Below are 14,228 nucleotides of genomic sequence, written 5' to 3'. Positions count from 1 at the left end.
CTTTATTCTCATTTTTCTTTTCTTTCACACTTCATCATTCTTTTTATGTAAAGAGCAGGCATTTATGCAATTAAATCACGTACTCCTTGCGGGTACTGAAATATATTTAGAGGCCAACTTTTATTTAAATAAGTAAACAACACCGGAAGTTAAAAGACTCTTTGCTGATTAACAATTACACAACCCACCGAAGCTAAGTGAGCAAGTTCTGGATTTTACAAATGACATGTGACTACACAACTATGTCAATTGTCAAATTACTTAAATCTTCTCCAGAAAAATGACTGATAGGTTATGTCCTCACTAGATAACTCACAAGAATCCCCAGCAAGGCAACTATTACCACAAACATGATAGTAAAAGCACCGCGCTGTTTGTTGACTTGCTGTATAAGATCCTGCATTTTGACACACAACAGTTACCAACTAAATTGAAAGAGAAACTGAGTAGATAGATACCAATATTATGCCAGAATACTGAGATTATAGACCTCACGATCGATCAACCAATAAGTCAAAACTTGATAAATGTGATAATAGGTTGAGTAAAACTGTCAGTTACTAACCGATTCTTTTCGAAGCTTATTGCTTTCTTGAGAAGTAGAGTTCTTTTCCTCGGTCAGTCCTGCTATTAAGGCCGACGGCTGAAACAAAAACAAATGAACTTAGTTTCTCTGTAACATAAAGCACACAAAAAAAATGCTAAGAGCTTTATGTTACACGCTAAGCATTAAGTCATCTATTATCTATCATGAAAAGTATTATCTTAAATGTCTGAATAATATGACTGCATCCGAAGAAATAGTTCGCTACACTGAACCAGACAGACCAAGTTATTGTACATCACTATGCAATGATTTATTGCTAGTAGTCAATATAGAAAGACAATGAGAAGATATAATAATGAATTCCATGTCACATCAGAGATGGTAGATTAAAAAGATCATATGATTAAGTGATTAAGTGCTGGGGGCGAACTGCAGGAACAATAAAGTAGGAATTTGGGCTTACACATATAAGAGGTTACAAGAGTTTTGTCCTCTGATATGGGACACAAGATTCATGAAGAAGCGACAGTTAACCTATCAAGTTTCATAATATATTTTCAAGTATCTCGCATGATTTAAACACAGTAGATTTCCTAGTTCTAAAACACTGATAGGATGCAAAAACCACAAGCAATACCATTTCTAATGGATGGGTTGAGAGTTGGGACCAACAACTGATCTTTTATTTACATCACATATGCCGGTATGCAAACATTCATCAAACTGCAGGAACAATAAAGTAGGAATGTGGGCATTCATTTATTAGAAGGTCACGAGAGTTTTGTCCCTTGATTTGGCACACAAGATTCATGAAGAAGTGACAGTTAATCTATCAAGTTCCATATAAATATCTTTCATGATTTAAATACAGTAGATTTCCTAGTTGTAAAACACTAATTGGATGCAAACACTACAAACGATACCTTTTGTAATGGATGGAGGGATGATAATTTTCTCATCCATCCATTATAAGAAGGAAGTTCAATCCAAACTAACCTGACGAGAATTTTCTCCTTGTTTAACATGTGCTTTTGTTGTCTGAAACTACATGACAATCACAATTGATCAACCATCACAAGAATCAGACAAAGAAAATAGGAATAAAAACACCAAATATACTCACAAAACTCGATTCCTTATTACTCAAATCCCCATTGTCTGATGAAGATTGTCTAGGTGATGAGCCCTCCTCTGAACCCTCAGATACCGGAGATGGCGGTTGTGGCGGCGAGATATAAACAACTCTCAGCTTCACCTCATCCACCACATTACCTGAATCCTTCGTAAACTAAACAAAACAAAACTCCATATATATATTTTTCTAAATTAGGCTATAAATCCAATATACATGAAGCCGAACCTATCTAGAATTGATGAAATGGAGGGAAGTACCATTTCAAGAGTAATATCCTTCGCAGTAGCACCTGCACTGACAACAACACTTTGAACAAGAAATTTGTCCTTACACTGCATGTCTGGAGGAGCTTCCCTTTGTGCTTGCATAGTAACTGAAGCAAATTACAGCCTTTTTTTAATTGGCTACAAAAGAATAATAGCTAAAAGAGAACTTAGGCAAGGTCAAGACTAAAATACCAATAACATCAAACGTGGACTGCGGCGGCACGATCCCTGAATTGGGCCTAACGCAGTACTTTTTCGGGCTTGTCGTCTTGACCTACAGCCGTATAACCAAAACTCACGAGAAAGTTTTGAGAAAGATTTGAACTTTTTACCGAATTACTAGGGTTTGGGTATTTGAAAACGAAACCAAAAAGATAATTTTGATTACCTTAAAAGCGACGTAGTCATCGATCTTGTTGGATAGCTGAAGAGAGCAAGAGATCTGCTTCTTCACTTCGACTAAAATCGAGTCCAAAACGAGAAATAAAACAATCACAAGAAACCATACGGAAAAACATACAAGAGGAGACGAGGCAACCAAAAACTCACAAGGAAATTTGAGCTCCGTGGGCTCGATTCGTAGCGCGCTCATGTCGAATTCGATCGCCACAACAACGACGAGTAACAGAGAGAGAGCGAGAAATGGGAAAGCGGAAAGCGGAGTTATTTGAACTCTCGTAGCTTATTTTTTTATTTTATGTTATTATTTTTGCTTGCGGGTTATAATAATAATAATAATTATTATTATTATTATTATTTTTGATAAACCCAAGTAAGTTTATAGACCAAAAAGATATACCTAAACAAGTGAGTTTTAAATTTATTTATTTATTTAATCAATCATGAGCTAGATTAGATCAATGGGTCCGTCTTTAACTATATACGTATATCACTCCGAATTAATAATATTTAATAAATATTAATTCTAATACTTATAAAGGAAATCGAACCCTTGTCATAAATAATATTAATTTATTTATATGAGTACGTGAGTTTCATTACTTGTCATGAATATTGCTCATTGAGTATGATTTCTATAGAGGTGAACACTTCTTTAATGTCAAAAGAGAGAATCTAATTTTCCCCCACTAAAGAAAAGAAAGAGTGCAACTTTATTCCAACTTAGACCGCATAGTTAAATTACCCTGCTATTTATTATTTATTTTGAGTACTCGACCTCCATAACTCTTATTGAATTAAAACTATGATTTTGGGATCGATTTTTAACTTGCTCATCGTACTTTAAACATTAATCTCTAGCCATTCAAATCAACTCGTTAGCTAAACTATAAATATACTTAATTACCCTGTAAAAATATAAACTAATCTGAAAATGATAACAGCAATTTAGTTATTTTGTAAATTTACTTATGATTAAATACTTTTAAGTTTGAAGTAGAGAAGAGTTAAAAGTTAAAATCGAGTCAAATCACAATTGGTAAACCGTAATTTCCCCCCAAATTAGGGAGGAGGTCATCATGAATTTCATGGAATATTCACAAATAATTCATCATTATTCAATAATATTGCCCAATTATATAATTTATTATTTACTTTCATTTTTTTGCCTCATGCTTTATCTTCCCATGAATGGTTTTTCTTATTTTTCTTCTCCCACTGGACACTTGGAAGAGTGAGTATAGTTCGCAAATAAACCAACAATAATGATATGTAACTGCAAGTGCACTGCCCTTGACCAATCACAAATATATTTCTCGAATTCACCACATGATGGATGTCATCTGAATTCACATTCATCCCTGTTAAAAGAATGAGTTTTTTTTTTTTTTTTTTATCATGTAAAGTATCAAATTTAGAGTATAGAACAATTTAACAAGGTGATGTGATCTTACTGAGGTGAGTTTCTTTAGCTGATTTATATAACCTGCAAGTTCTTGCTGCTTCTTTATAAGTGCACCCAAGATCTGATAGGAGTAAAGATCCAATTAGATGGTTGGTTATGTACCTTATATGACAGTTAAACTCCTTCCCTCACCTCATTGCTGGCTGCAAGCCAACCTTCCAGTTGTAGAATCTTCTGCGATATAGGCTCTTTGACATGATTCCGTCGAATATTATGGTTAAAACCATAAGGATCCTGGATCATAATGTTTAACAATATGAGGCATTAACCAAAGTATCCTATTATTACCAAGCTGAAACAAATTGAATGTTAAAGGTTATCTAGGAATGAGAAAAGATGCCAAGTATTTCAGAGACTTATATGAAATCTTCATGTAAAGCTTTATATTTATGTTTCTAAAGTATTTTAAAGATACTTCCATATCAAAAGCAACTTGACAGGCAAAAGGGCTAATCAATGGCAAACAAGAAGGCCTCTTAAAGAAAGTGGTCCACTATGAAAAGGAATATCAAGCTCTTTTGAATTCAAGAATAGTTGGGTGGCAGAAAAGAAAATATGCGCCCATCTAAAGTACTTGGGATGAAGGCTTGTTGTTATGGTTCTCGTCTTTGTGTTATTCTGCAAACTAAGAACCCAAACATGACATCCAACATCATAAACAAGAAAGCTTCATATAATGCTAGCTACTAAATAAAGTTTCTTTTGGCATCTCGACATTTCAGTGGTTTCAAGTCAAAATGAAAGGACAATAAATTTGGAGGAAGATTACAATATCAGGCACCTCAGTATCATCTAATGTCATGTCAAGTGCTCTTTCACTGTTGGACCCGATTTGTCTAAAAAATGATTCCTGCAAAACGAGAGATCAAGCATTTATCAGAAAAATAATTACATTACCTGAAATGTGGAAAGAGACCTGATAAATAGATGCTAGAGGATAGTTAAAAAATAATTCATGAGGCACCAAGGATGGAATCTGGATGTCAGAAGATTCTTCAGTCACCATTGTAATGTTTGTTTTATCATCAGTAAACCTCTGCCCTTGACCAAAAACTTCCTGTAGGAAAAAAAAACAGACCATTTTCAACAAAGGAAAACAAATTTCACTGAGACCTTGATCTCAGTCCTATGCAATTCCACAGGAACCATAAGAAACACCTACACAACTTACTTGCAAAAGACCACTAAATTCTGGATTTGTCCAAGGTCCTATATCTTTTAGTAAGCATCCCCCGTATTCAGAACATGTGCAACTTCCACCTAGAAAGTTTGGCAAATTACTGTAGAAGAATATAAGATTCCCATAAAACACAAGCAATTGTTCATGACAAGCAACTAAGGTGTTACCTTGGATCTACAGATTCAGACAATGCACTATGGTAGTTGCTTCCTAACACCTGAGAGTGCCAGCCAATAAATAGATCGTATTCTCAGCCTCCATCTAAAAGATGACAACAGGATGAAGGGCAAAAACAAGCAAACCTGTATCTTTGACAATGTCCGAGCATCCAAGAAAGCACTCAGGACTTTCCACAGGGCTCTAAACCCAGATCCAGCATTAATTATGTAGAGTTTATTTAGAGTCTGCCATTAGACAAAAAATGTAATTTGACTGTAACATGTAACAGAAATAGATGGCTAGTAATACAAATTTTTATCTAAAACCACTGTTGTTTATGAATATGTGATATGCTGTTAAATATATAAAGCAAGTACTGCAAGAGAAATGTAATATATCCATATCACAGTGAAAGAGAAAGGCATAAAGCCAAAAACACCTAAATATATAAAAGAGCAGTCAGAAAAGTCCTAAAACATCAAATGGAAGTACTGAATTTACCAAGGAACACTGCATAATATTGAAATTTGCACAACACAAAACCGTTCTGAAGTGCGGAGTCAGATAACAAAAAGAGAAGCTAAAAACTTTGACATTTTTTCACATAAATCAAAAAACATAACTTTGTCATATTATTACGTTAAAAAGTACAATTAGTTACGTGGCACGTGCAGCCCACTTTTAGGTGGCTGGACAGAGTTAAATCTAAGAAAAAAAATTAAAACAAAGTTAGGTCATTGAAACAGATAATTTACCAGATGGCTCCTAATAAGTAGACAAAACTGACAAATAAAAACATAAGATTATTGCACAGGTCATTTTAGAAAGGAATTACACCGGTCAAAAGTAGAGTATAGGGTCCTGTCAATTTCCATCAGTTTGCTGCTATTACTAGTATAGTGAGAGTACATCATAAATGCAGGAAATGTAGTTGCCGTTCTCGCTTTAACCCTTGCAAGACTTTGCTCTATCACTGGTTTTAAGCTTCTTAATTTACTCATTTATAACAGCACCTTTCATCTAACAAAGATTAATCTTACCTTCAGGGACACATCACATAATACAAGCCAGACTGAAAAAAAAGCTTACTTTAGGCACTTGCAATATGGATAATAAGTCCATCTATGAAAAGAAGTAAGAAATAACAGCAACTCTAGCAGATAATAACAGTTATATTGTGCAGGTGACTTCATCAGTCATTCATTGAGAGCAAATCAATCAAAAGAATAGGTACTAACATAAAATTTACTGTCCAAATCTGATTTTCTAATTTTTGGGTTCATTATTCTCTTTAAGGTGGTCAGAAAAGCATAGTTTCATCAAAGAGATCAGGAAGATGAATACAGCATATTAGTATGAAGCAATTAACAAATCTAGTGAGGGAACAATAAGCACTCTCTAAAGTCCTTATTTAGCATTATGTTCTGGCAAAAATCTTTGACAGTATAGGTTTTGGCTAGTTTATGGCACTGCAAAGATACCTTAAAATTATGCAATCATTAATCACAATTGGATTAACACACAAATGTGTCACTGCTCTGTAAAAATTAAGGTTACCTCTGGATAGTAATTGCTATCAATCTTCTGGATTTCTACAAAGAGCTCTCGAGCAGGTTTTGAAAAGCTATTGATACCCTACATCAAAGTATCAAGTCATAGTTAAACCATGCACCAAGAAAGTGTGAAACTCAAGCTAGATAGTGGAAATGCAAACAGCATTCTGGTCACAGAAAACAAACACAATCTTAAATTCCATTTTTTTATAAAAATAAAATAAAAGATCCAGCTAGGGAAAGAAAACAACAGCCAAGAAGAGGTTTTAGATAAATTCTTAGTGCATAATGGAAACTAGTAAGATTCAAATCATGAAGCAAGGGATGCCGTCGCACTCATATTAGGAAATAACTTACCTAGAAACTTGACACGGTGCAAGTGTCTGGTAACCAGTTGTTTGAAGCATTGAACGCTCGAATAAAAAAAAAGAAGAAGAAGAAGAAAACAGTGAAGTGACGTACAACAGTAGAATCTTTTTTGTTAGGAATAACAGGATTCAGTACCGACTCGATGTCATCTTTTGCTGCAGTTACATCATAATAAATTAAATAGCATTTGATATCCTGTTTATTCGGACAATATTTTTTCCCTGAGACAGAACAATTTCATTTTTGCCAATTTTGGGAATTTTGGGTGTCATTAACATAAAAATCCTTTTCTGGAACGCCTAGCAGTTTCATAGACTCAAGGTATGTTGTTTCAACACTCACAAATGCAACAGATAATTCTACTTGAACAGTTAGTACTCACCACTCCCTTCACATCCAAGATGGTGGTTGTGGAGGCTATATGCCTCTTAGCTGCAAGTGAGCAAGCAGGGTATCTCAAGTTCAATGTTTTTTCTTGTTCTGATATGTGATATTTCACAAAGCGATCAACAGTAGTAGCTTTAAATAACTTGTTGAGATCGATCAATCCTATCCTTTCAAGGTATAGCGGTCTACCATATCTATCAACCCCATGATATCCATGTGAGTAGCATCTTTTGACTTCTTCATACTCATCAAATTTAAAATCCTGCAAATGAAAACCGTTACAAAGTAACTATGGAATCATGTCAGATGCCAATTGAAATCCTGTTACTAAATTAATGAAAGCTTAACAATAAGATGAAAAACACACTATTCTTCTATGGCAATATGGCGGAGGCTGTCAATACAAATGATAAACTCAATAATGCGTCGACATTAAAGAGGATGAACATACTAATTAGAGAAGTCATAAAGCATCCCATGTAGTTACCCTGCCACAGCAGTAAGGATATTAGATAACAAATTCACTCTAATCTATGGGTATCCTTATATACTTCTTCAACTTACTCTTGATTTCCTATTTTACAGCGACTTTTCTTATTTATTTGACTGTTGAAATCATCAAAAATAAATAATTTGAACTCCATATATCTGACCAAAACTATAAACAATGAAACTTAGAGCTCTAAACTTGCTTTCCATTGCCCCTGCAGATCAATAATTTGCTTGCATTTGACCAGTTGTAAGTTTAAGTTCCAACTGACCAATATTTATCATAACGTTTCTTGCTTAAATTATCTAAGAAATGTGAACCCTCCCTCCCTCTCTCCCCCTCCCCCTCTCCCTCATCCCCTCTCTCGCTCTAAAAATTCAAACGTTCATGTTCCTATAAACAAATAACTAATAGCACCTTAAAGGACAACGTGAGGAGAAAGTTGCTGTACAAAATATTGTAAAATTATATATTGTAAAATATTTTGCATTAAGAATATTCTGAATTCCTTGATGGCTAATTGGCTATTAGCATGACAAAGATATGAAACGAGGAACTCAAAAAATAATATGAATGTCAAAGAGCTATGTCTTAAACAGATTCTAGATCTAACTATGCATCATTTATCTATTTACCTTTGCAATATTATCAATGCCAGAATCTTCACGCCACTTGATCATATTTAGAAACATGTCTTTTGCCCTTAACACATTAAAGTCTCTCATTCGTAGAAAACTACAATAAGACCAAAACTTAAAAAAGTCATATCACTGTCAGATATGTCACCACCTAATATATCAAAACGTGTTGTTTGAAACCACAATATTAAAGTAGGCAATCGAGACATTAAATAGCACTTGATGCCTATACTTCATCTTGAACAGCTCACATCAAGTGGCAATAAAATATTATGCTTGTAAGAAAAGGATTGGGGTCCCAGATATTCATAGAGGATCCTACCGCAAAAGAGTATGATAGTCATCATGTTTCTCAGGAAGCTGGTTGGTTGATAGAAGTAACTCCCTCAAGGAGTGCACCATATGTTCTTCCTTTGGATCACGAACGCCTTGAATGATATTCCGAAGTGTGCTGCTTCTTCTAATCCTCGCGATTATCCCCTGGACGGACTTAAAGCTCATGCTTGACCTCTTCTCCGCTTGGGGAGGAAGACACCAATGATCTTCTAGAGGCGTAATGAATGTACTTGTCCTTTTCTTCTGATGCTGAAGTTCTTTAGAACCCATAGCTTGGTTCTCAGCCAAAGCAACAGCTCTGGTAATTAATTTTCAAATGTCCACAAAATTCCCTTCCGTTCAATGGATTCGAACCTAGCAAAAGAATTGTGATCATAATATAAGAAATTAAGAATTTAAGCAGAGAAGAAAAGGAGAAAAACGTACATATATTACTAACAGGTAATTCCAACATAAGATGGCAACAAATAAGGATCAAAAACTAAGCAAGACGATGCGACTCTAATTGGAGAGAAATAGAGGTGGAGAAAGGAGAAGAGAGAGTTCGTTAAGAACATATACCATTCTCTTGCCCATGGAAATGAGGATTCCATGGCGAAGAAGAAGAAGAAGAAGAAGAAGCAACGAAGCTTCTTCCTTTATTCCTTTCTTCCTCCTCGTTTTGGTTCCCCTAAAACCGCGAAAAGAAACCGTGAGGAGGAAACATGGGTCTCAAACAGTTTTATCAACGGGGTCCGATATCGATCGAACCCGACCCGTCAAATAATCGGATCTATATGGTAGATATTTGTTTACCCGGACCACCAAAAGCATCATCCAAATCCGACCATCCGTTAGGATCTACATTTGGATCCGCTAAAGATAAATTAACTAAATATACGGTTGAAGAATTAACTATGTCCAACTACAACACACCGAGAGATCCATGACACTGACTGGGATACCAGAAGAATCGAACATATTTACTATTACAATATTTTTCACAACGTAAAATTTCTTTAATATATTTCCTTTTATTAAAAAAAGAAAAAAAAAAAACTACAACACACAGAGATTCTGCTTGGGTTTATGTTCTTCACTAACAGCTTACATGTAGTAGTACAGTGTACATCTAACAAAGAAGCTCAAGGCTGTAGACTAACAAACAGGCTCTGTTGGGTAATCTTATCCATTATTTACTTAACAACATAGAAGCTAGAAATTAATCGTTGAAATCCTTGTTAAGCTTCTTCCACTGATAGAGAGTTTGCAGTAGAGACTGGAATCAAGCACTGTATCCTTGGCTCAGAGGGCTCCATCTTGCCGAGTTAAAGCTTCCACAGGCACTGACACAAGCTTCTTCCATTGCATCCTTGGAGATGCCGTTGTTGCAAATATTTGCAAATGCTCTCATATGCTTCATGCCATATTGTGTGAGTGATCCGCATTGTGATTCAAATACTCGAACCTGAAGCAGATAATTAATTGAAGGGATAAAGCAGAAGAGTAGTAAGTAAAACATTGTTAGAAGAGAGATAGATTTACCATTGTCTTCAGACAATCCCAGTCATCAACCAATGCTTGTCCTCGTGGTCTAACAGCTTGCAGCTTAGAAGGGCCACCTTCTATTCCAAAAAGAAGCTTGCCGATAAATTCGATGCTACTATCAATATGCTCTCTATGCGTCAGAGTTGCGGTGATCTCCTTGAGAACTTCCTTCTTTTCTTTTGATCTCTCATCCAATCTTTCATACTGGAAGCAAAAATAGATGAGGTTAGATATGACTACAGTTAGGCTAACGAACTTCCATAACTGTGTTGAAATTATGAGCTCAATGCCTAAGCACTCACTGAAGTTTCATATTTGTGGTAAGAGTTTAACAAAATTAATTTAACACAATTAGATTAGCGTCTGCTATATCCTTCAAGATCAAAGACCCGATTACCTTTTGATGTGAGGTTTAAAGACATTCTATGCTTAAGCCATAATTAAATGACAATCAAGACAATGGAGAGGATTCATTAATGCTTACTCTCTTCCACAGGAAAACAAGGTCAGCGTCCCTCTGGTTGATGGCTCCCCTCATGCCAGGCCAAAGACCGTTCTCGGTAACATTGGCATTCGCTGGATCAAAGCCTTGGTAGATGTACAACTTCTCCCCCTTGAAGCTCTTGTCGCCGTATTCCATAACATGTGACCCCGCGGTGAAGGTGTTGAAATTAGAAGTCCTCTCCTTCACCTGCGTACCACCAAGGCGTCAAAATTTTCCTAAGTAAAACTCTGCAGCAGCTTTAAGGAAAGAATGACACCATTGGAAACTTACATTCTTGTATTGCTTGTTGATGGTTTCCTTCTTAAGGTTGTGAGTCTCGCTGCGAATATTCATAGGAGGAGGCATTAAATTCATAGAAAGTGCAATGCAGTTAACTGTGATATAACAGTACCATGACATATATTTTGCATTAAAGATACTTTTAGCTAGCATATGGCAAAGAGAAGCTTTAATTACTAAACAAATTCCGGGAAGGAAACATCACAAGAAACGATCTCTGCTTCCAAATGAAAAAAAGTAATAAATATATAGATGAGCATCATAGGAACAAAAGTTACTTTTCTTTGACAGTGGCATTTTAGAATAATTTCCTCCAACAGCTGAAATGTACCCCAGTTGTATTTAAATTGCTAAAGCAATCAATAGAAATTTGTGCAAAGATTCATAAAAGAAATAAGATACAACACAAATTAACCTGTCTTCCATCCAAGCAACACTGTAAAGATCCCCAAGGCAGGTCATGTATTCAGGGGGTGGAGAGGGCTCCATACCCGGGCAGTATGTTCCCCAACTGCTCTCTTGTGCGTTGGATGCTGTTGTCACGTAAATATTAAGGTCTCCCGGCATTAAACCTTCAAAGATACTCCCACTTTCGCACGCTTCAACGTAGATAACCTGCTCAAGTATCACTAAATATTATCCATGAAGTTCTATTAAACCAATTCAGAAAAGGAGGATTAAAAAAATACTCTTCTCACCATCTTCTTGTAACTGTTGCATGCATGTTTCTTATTTAACACCCCAATAAAATCAGCAGCGTAGAGATACGGCATATTCGGCATTCCTGGCACAAAATCAGAGGTCAACACATGAAATATGTTTGATTTACTAACACAGCATAAGAAAGGGAAGAATGAAGACAACCTAGAACACCAGGTCCACCATGATCAGAGTAGTAGATGAAGATATGATCACTTCGTTTGCTATCAATAACCTTTCCACTCCCACCTTGGACTGCGGTCTTATTTCCTAAGAGTACTGCATAAAAATTCTGAGCAGTGACTTGCTCCCCGGTGTAATCCTGCAACGCAAGTGAACTTAGAATCAAGCAACTATTCTTGTATACGTTAAAAGTATGATATATATTGTTAATTATTATCTAATGACTTAAATTTTTAGGTCAAAATCATAACCTAATTCTCTAAGGATCTACAGTTCAAACCTTATTTAGCCCCTCTATTTTTTTAATCATCTATTGCACATTTCCTTCTATCCACATAAGAAATGATTTACAGTTTTGTTACCTAATAAATGATAATTTAGTATTCATGGCTCAACTGATTAACTAGTAGTATCCACGTAGTTTGTATAATCCGACAATTTAACCGTTCATAACATTTCAAGATAACAAGTATTTAGTCGTATCATATTATGTGCAACGATTACCTCTCAAATCATACTACACTCAAGTAACAAAAAGTACTCCAATTCAGACATCATTCTAAACTAGAATCACAAGGCTCGATTGTCGGAATAGATATTATCAAATTAGATGTAAAAGAAGTAGCATTATACCTTGGGAACTCCAGCATAGACATCCTGGCCTTGGGGATGGTTGATGATCACCCCTGGCCTCGGGTTCAGTGGACTGTTCGCGATGTCGTCGTGCATAAAAACCACGATGTTCTCCTCCTTCAACCCTCCTTTTCTTAATATCTGGTATGCGTGGCACACATCCGCCTATCCCATGCACAAGAAAACATTTACAACCAAATTCGTCATAATCTTTTTACCCCTTCTCCTAATTACGTAATATAATGTAATTTTTTTCACATCATCCAAATATATACCAGTATTTGTTTTCAATTAAAAGTTGTTTCTCCATATACTCTTTAGCTATTTCGAAAAGGAAAACCGAGAGGTTTTCTTTGTTAGTGGAGAAAAAAAGAGTTAAATGCACTAAAAACTTCTTCTTCTTTTTTTGAATCGACCTCAGAGGAATTTTCGCAAGTGTATAAAAAGAGTTCTCCGCAAGATAATCAAAAAAATAGGTGGAAATATGCGGACAAATCCCTAACACTCGCCTGATGCCTGTAATTGCCGTAGCCGGAGGAGCCGGCGACGAGCACCGCCCACCTCGTGCCTATCTCATCCTCCTCCTCCTCGCTTCCCTCAACTCCCACCCTCTCGCTCGGCATCCGAATCGCCGGATCCCAATCCCCCAACACACGTGCGGAGCTCTCCTTCTGGAGAAGCGAGATGGCAATCAGCATGATCAGGAAGAGGCCGCATCCCGAGACCCAAGAGCTCTTCGCCATGGATTAGCTAGCTTATCCGGGGGCGGTACTAATCGGGTTACTTTCTCGGGGGAGAAGGGGATAAGAGAGCTTCGGAAAGGGGGAGAAAGGGAAGACAGAGAGAGAGAGAGAGAGGGGAGGAAATTATAGCTGTGCAGTTGCACCGCTCACCTCCTGGATTCGCCACAGTGGTAATCCCAGTAAGCGAAAGCCACAGTGCCATGCAATGGAAATGGCGCCTCGGGAACGGAAGAGGCGACACGTGAGAGTTCCGGGACGGGACCCACACATCGGCACTCGTCTTCCTCTTACTGATCGTGTGAAAGTCCCGACATAGGAATCGGATTCAACCATGATATGAAAAATTAAGGAGGCCGACGAGTACGTGGGTCGAAGGAAACTTGTGCTGCATGGACTGCAGATGATCCGGTCATAGTTAAGCGGTGGCTTCTTGTTTATCTATTCTCCTTTTGTTTTCGGCGTTCGCAATAAATCGTGACTTGATACCCGCCGTTCCTTTGCGCGGCGACGTTGTGTAGAAGGACTGGAAATGCGGGAGCGTTACGTTCAAACACGTGTCGACAGCTCCGGGTTGGGGGAGCTGAAACGTGGATATCGAGGCCGTCGTGTCTGGGACTCTCCCAGATTTTAAGCAGGTCGTCAGTTACATTAGCCATCATGGTCATATTACCAACTTGCCATGGTAGGGATTAAGCCCACACGAACGACGCATCTCATTGGAAAGGTCCGAATAGA

The 14,228-nt window shown here is 36.9% G+C and overlaps 3 protein-coding genes across 9 annotated transcripts; all 3 read right to left on the bottom strand.

Moving 5' to 3' along the window:
• Window positions 1-61: 61 nt before the first annotated feature.
• LOC140765355 (vesicle-associated protein 1-2-like) lies at window positions 62-3,232 on the bottom strand. Of its 3 annotated transcripts, XM_073104404.1 has the most exons (8): window positions 2,498-3,232; window positions 2,337-2,407; window positions 2,141-2,222; window positions 1,940-2,055; window positions 1,671-1,835; window positions 1,544-1,591; window positions 566-643; window positions 62-397 (listed from the first exon to the last, which is right to left on the bottom strand). In XM_073104404.1, exons 1-8 carry the CDS (start codon window positions 2,538-2,540, stop codon window positions 293-295), a joined length of 708 nt encoding a protein of 235 aa, XP_072960505.1. In that variant the 5' UTR covers window positions 2,541-3,232; the 3' UTR covers window positions 62-292. The 3 variants fall into 3 exon arrangements, with proteins under 3 accessions (XP_072960505.1, XP_072960503.1, XP_072960504.1); XM_073104402.1 differs by having other exon boundaries at window positions 2,337-3,232; XM_073104403.1 differs by having other exon boundaries at window positions 1,544-1,585; window positions 2,337-3,232.
• Window positions 3,233-3,383: 151 nt separating this feature from the next.
• LOC140765354 (phosphatidylinositol/phosphatidylcholine transfer protein SFH11) lies at window positions 3,384-9,608 on the bottom strand. Of its 5 annotated transcripts, none has more exons than XM_073104397.1 (13): window positions 9,486-9,608; window positions 8,911-9,278; window positions 8,586-8,685; window positions 7,456-7,722; window positions 6,709-6,786; window positions 5,295-5,396; window positions 5,160-5,209; window positions 4,984-5,092; window positions 4,777-4,869; window positions 4,582-4,662; window positions 3,945-4,046; window positions 3,802-3,873; window positions 3,384-3,708 (listed from the first exon to the last, which is right to left on the bottom strand). In XM_073104397.1, exons 2-13 carry the CDS (start codon window positions 9,192-9,194, stop codon window positions 3,703-3,705), a joined length of 1,344 nt encoding a protein of 447 aa, XP_072960498.1. In that variant the 5' UTR covers window positions 9,195-9,278; window positions 9,486-9,608; the 3' UTR covers window positions 3,384-3,702. The 5 variants fall into 5 exon arrangements, with proteins under 5 accessions (XP_072960498.1, XP_072960500.1, XP_072960501.1 ...); XM_073104399.1 differs by having other exon boundaries at window positions 4,594-4,662; XM_073104400.1 differs by having other exon boundaries at window positions 4,816-4,869.
• Window positions 9,609-9,887: 279 nt separating this feature from the next.
• LOC140765263 (asparaginyl endopeptidase Rep2) lies at window positions 9,888-13,701 on the bottom strand. Its single transcript, XM_073104246.1, has 9 exons — window positions 13,260-13,701; window positions 12,751-12,915; window positions 12,100-12,256; window positions 11,934-12,019; window positions 11,651-11,850; window positions 11,227-11,275; window positions 10,936-11,142; window positions 10,449-10,655; window positions 9,888-10,371 (listed from the first exon to the last, which is right to left on the bottom strand). The coding sequence occupies exons 1-9, from the start codon at window positions 13,491-13,493 to the stop codon at window positions 10,189-10,191; spliced, it is 1,488 nt and encodes a 495-aa protein (XP_072960347.1). The 5' UTR covers window positions 13,494-13,701; the 3' UTR covers window positions 9,888-10,188.
• Between the last annotated feature and the right edge of the window lie 527 nt (window positions 13,702-14,228).

The sequence above is a fragment of the Typha angustifolia genome, chromosome 8, assembly GCF_048772165.1.
Source record: "Typha angustifolia cultivar Huaian chromosome 8, ASM4877216v1, whole genome shotgun sequence".
Classification (NCBI taxonomy): domain Eukaryota; kingdom Viridiplantae; phylum Streptophyta; class Magnoliopsida; order Poales; family Typhaceae; genus Typha; species Typha angustifolia.
This window is presented reverse-complemented; position numbering and strand designations above follow the sequence as displayed.

Excerpts from the sequence above, each read along its gene's own strand:
- LOC140765263 (XM_073104246.1), bottom strand. The coding sequence starts at position 13,493 with ATGGCGAAGAGCTCTTGGGTCTCGGGATGCGGCCTCTTCCTGATCATG. Across the intron at positions 11,851-11,933 it reads GCAACAGTTACAAGAAGATG|GTTATCTACGTTGAAGCGTG; the intron begins GTGAGAAGAGTA and ends ATACTTGAGCAG. Across the intron at positions 11,276-11,650 it reads GTTGCTTGGATGGAAGACAG|CGAGACTCACAACCTTAAGA; the intron begins GTTAATTTGTGT and ends GAATATTCGCAG.
- LOC140765354 (XM_073104397.1), bottom strand. The coding sequence starts at position 9,194 with ATGGGTTCTAAAGAACTTCAGCATCAGAAGAAAAGGACAAGTACATTC. Across the intron at positions 8,686-8,910 it reads GACTATCATACTCTTTTGCG|TTTTCTACGAATGAGAGACT; the intron begins GTAGGATCCTCT and ends GTCTTATTGTAG. Across the intron at positions 4,047-4,581 it reads ATACTGAGGTGCCTGATATT|GATCCTTATGGTTTTAACCA; the intron begins GTAATCTTCCTC and ends ATTATGATCCAG.
- LOC140765355 (XM_073104402.1), bottom strand. The coding sequence starts at position 2,540 with ATGAGCGCGCTACGAATCGAGCCCACGGAGCTCAAATTTCCTTGTGAG. Across the intron at positions 1,836-1,939 it reads AGGATATTACTCTTGAAATG|TTTACGAAGGATTCAGGTAA; the intron begins GTACTTCCCTCC and ends TGTTTTGTTTAG. Across the intron at positions 398-565 it reads ATAAGCTTCGAAAAGAATCG|GATCTTATACAGCAAGTCAA; the intron begins GTTAGTAACTGA and ends GTCAAAATGCAG.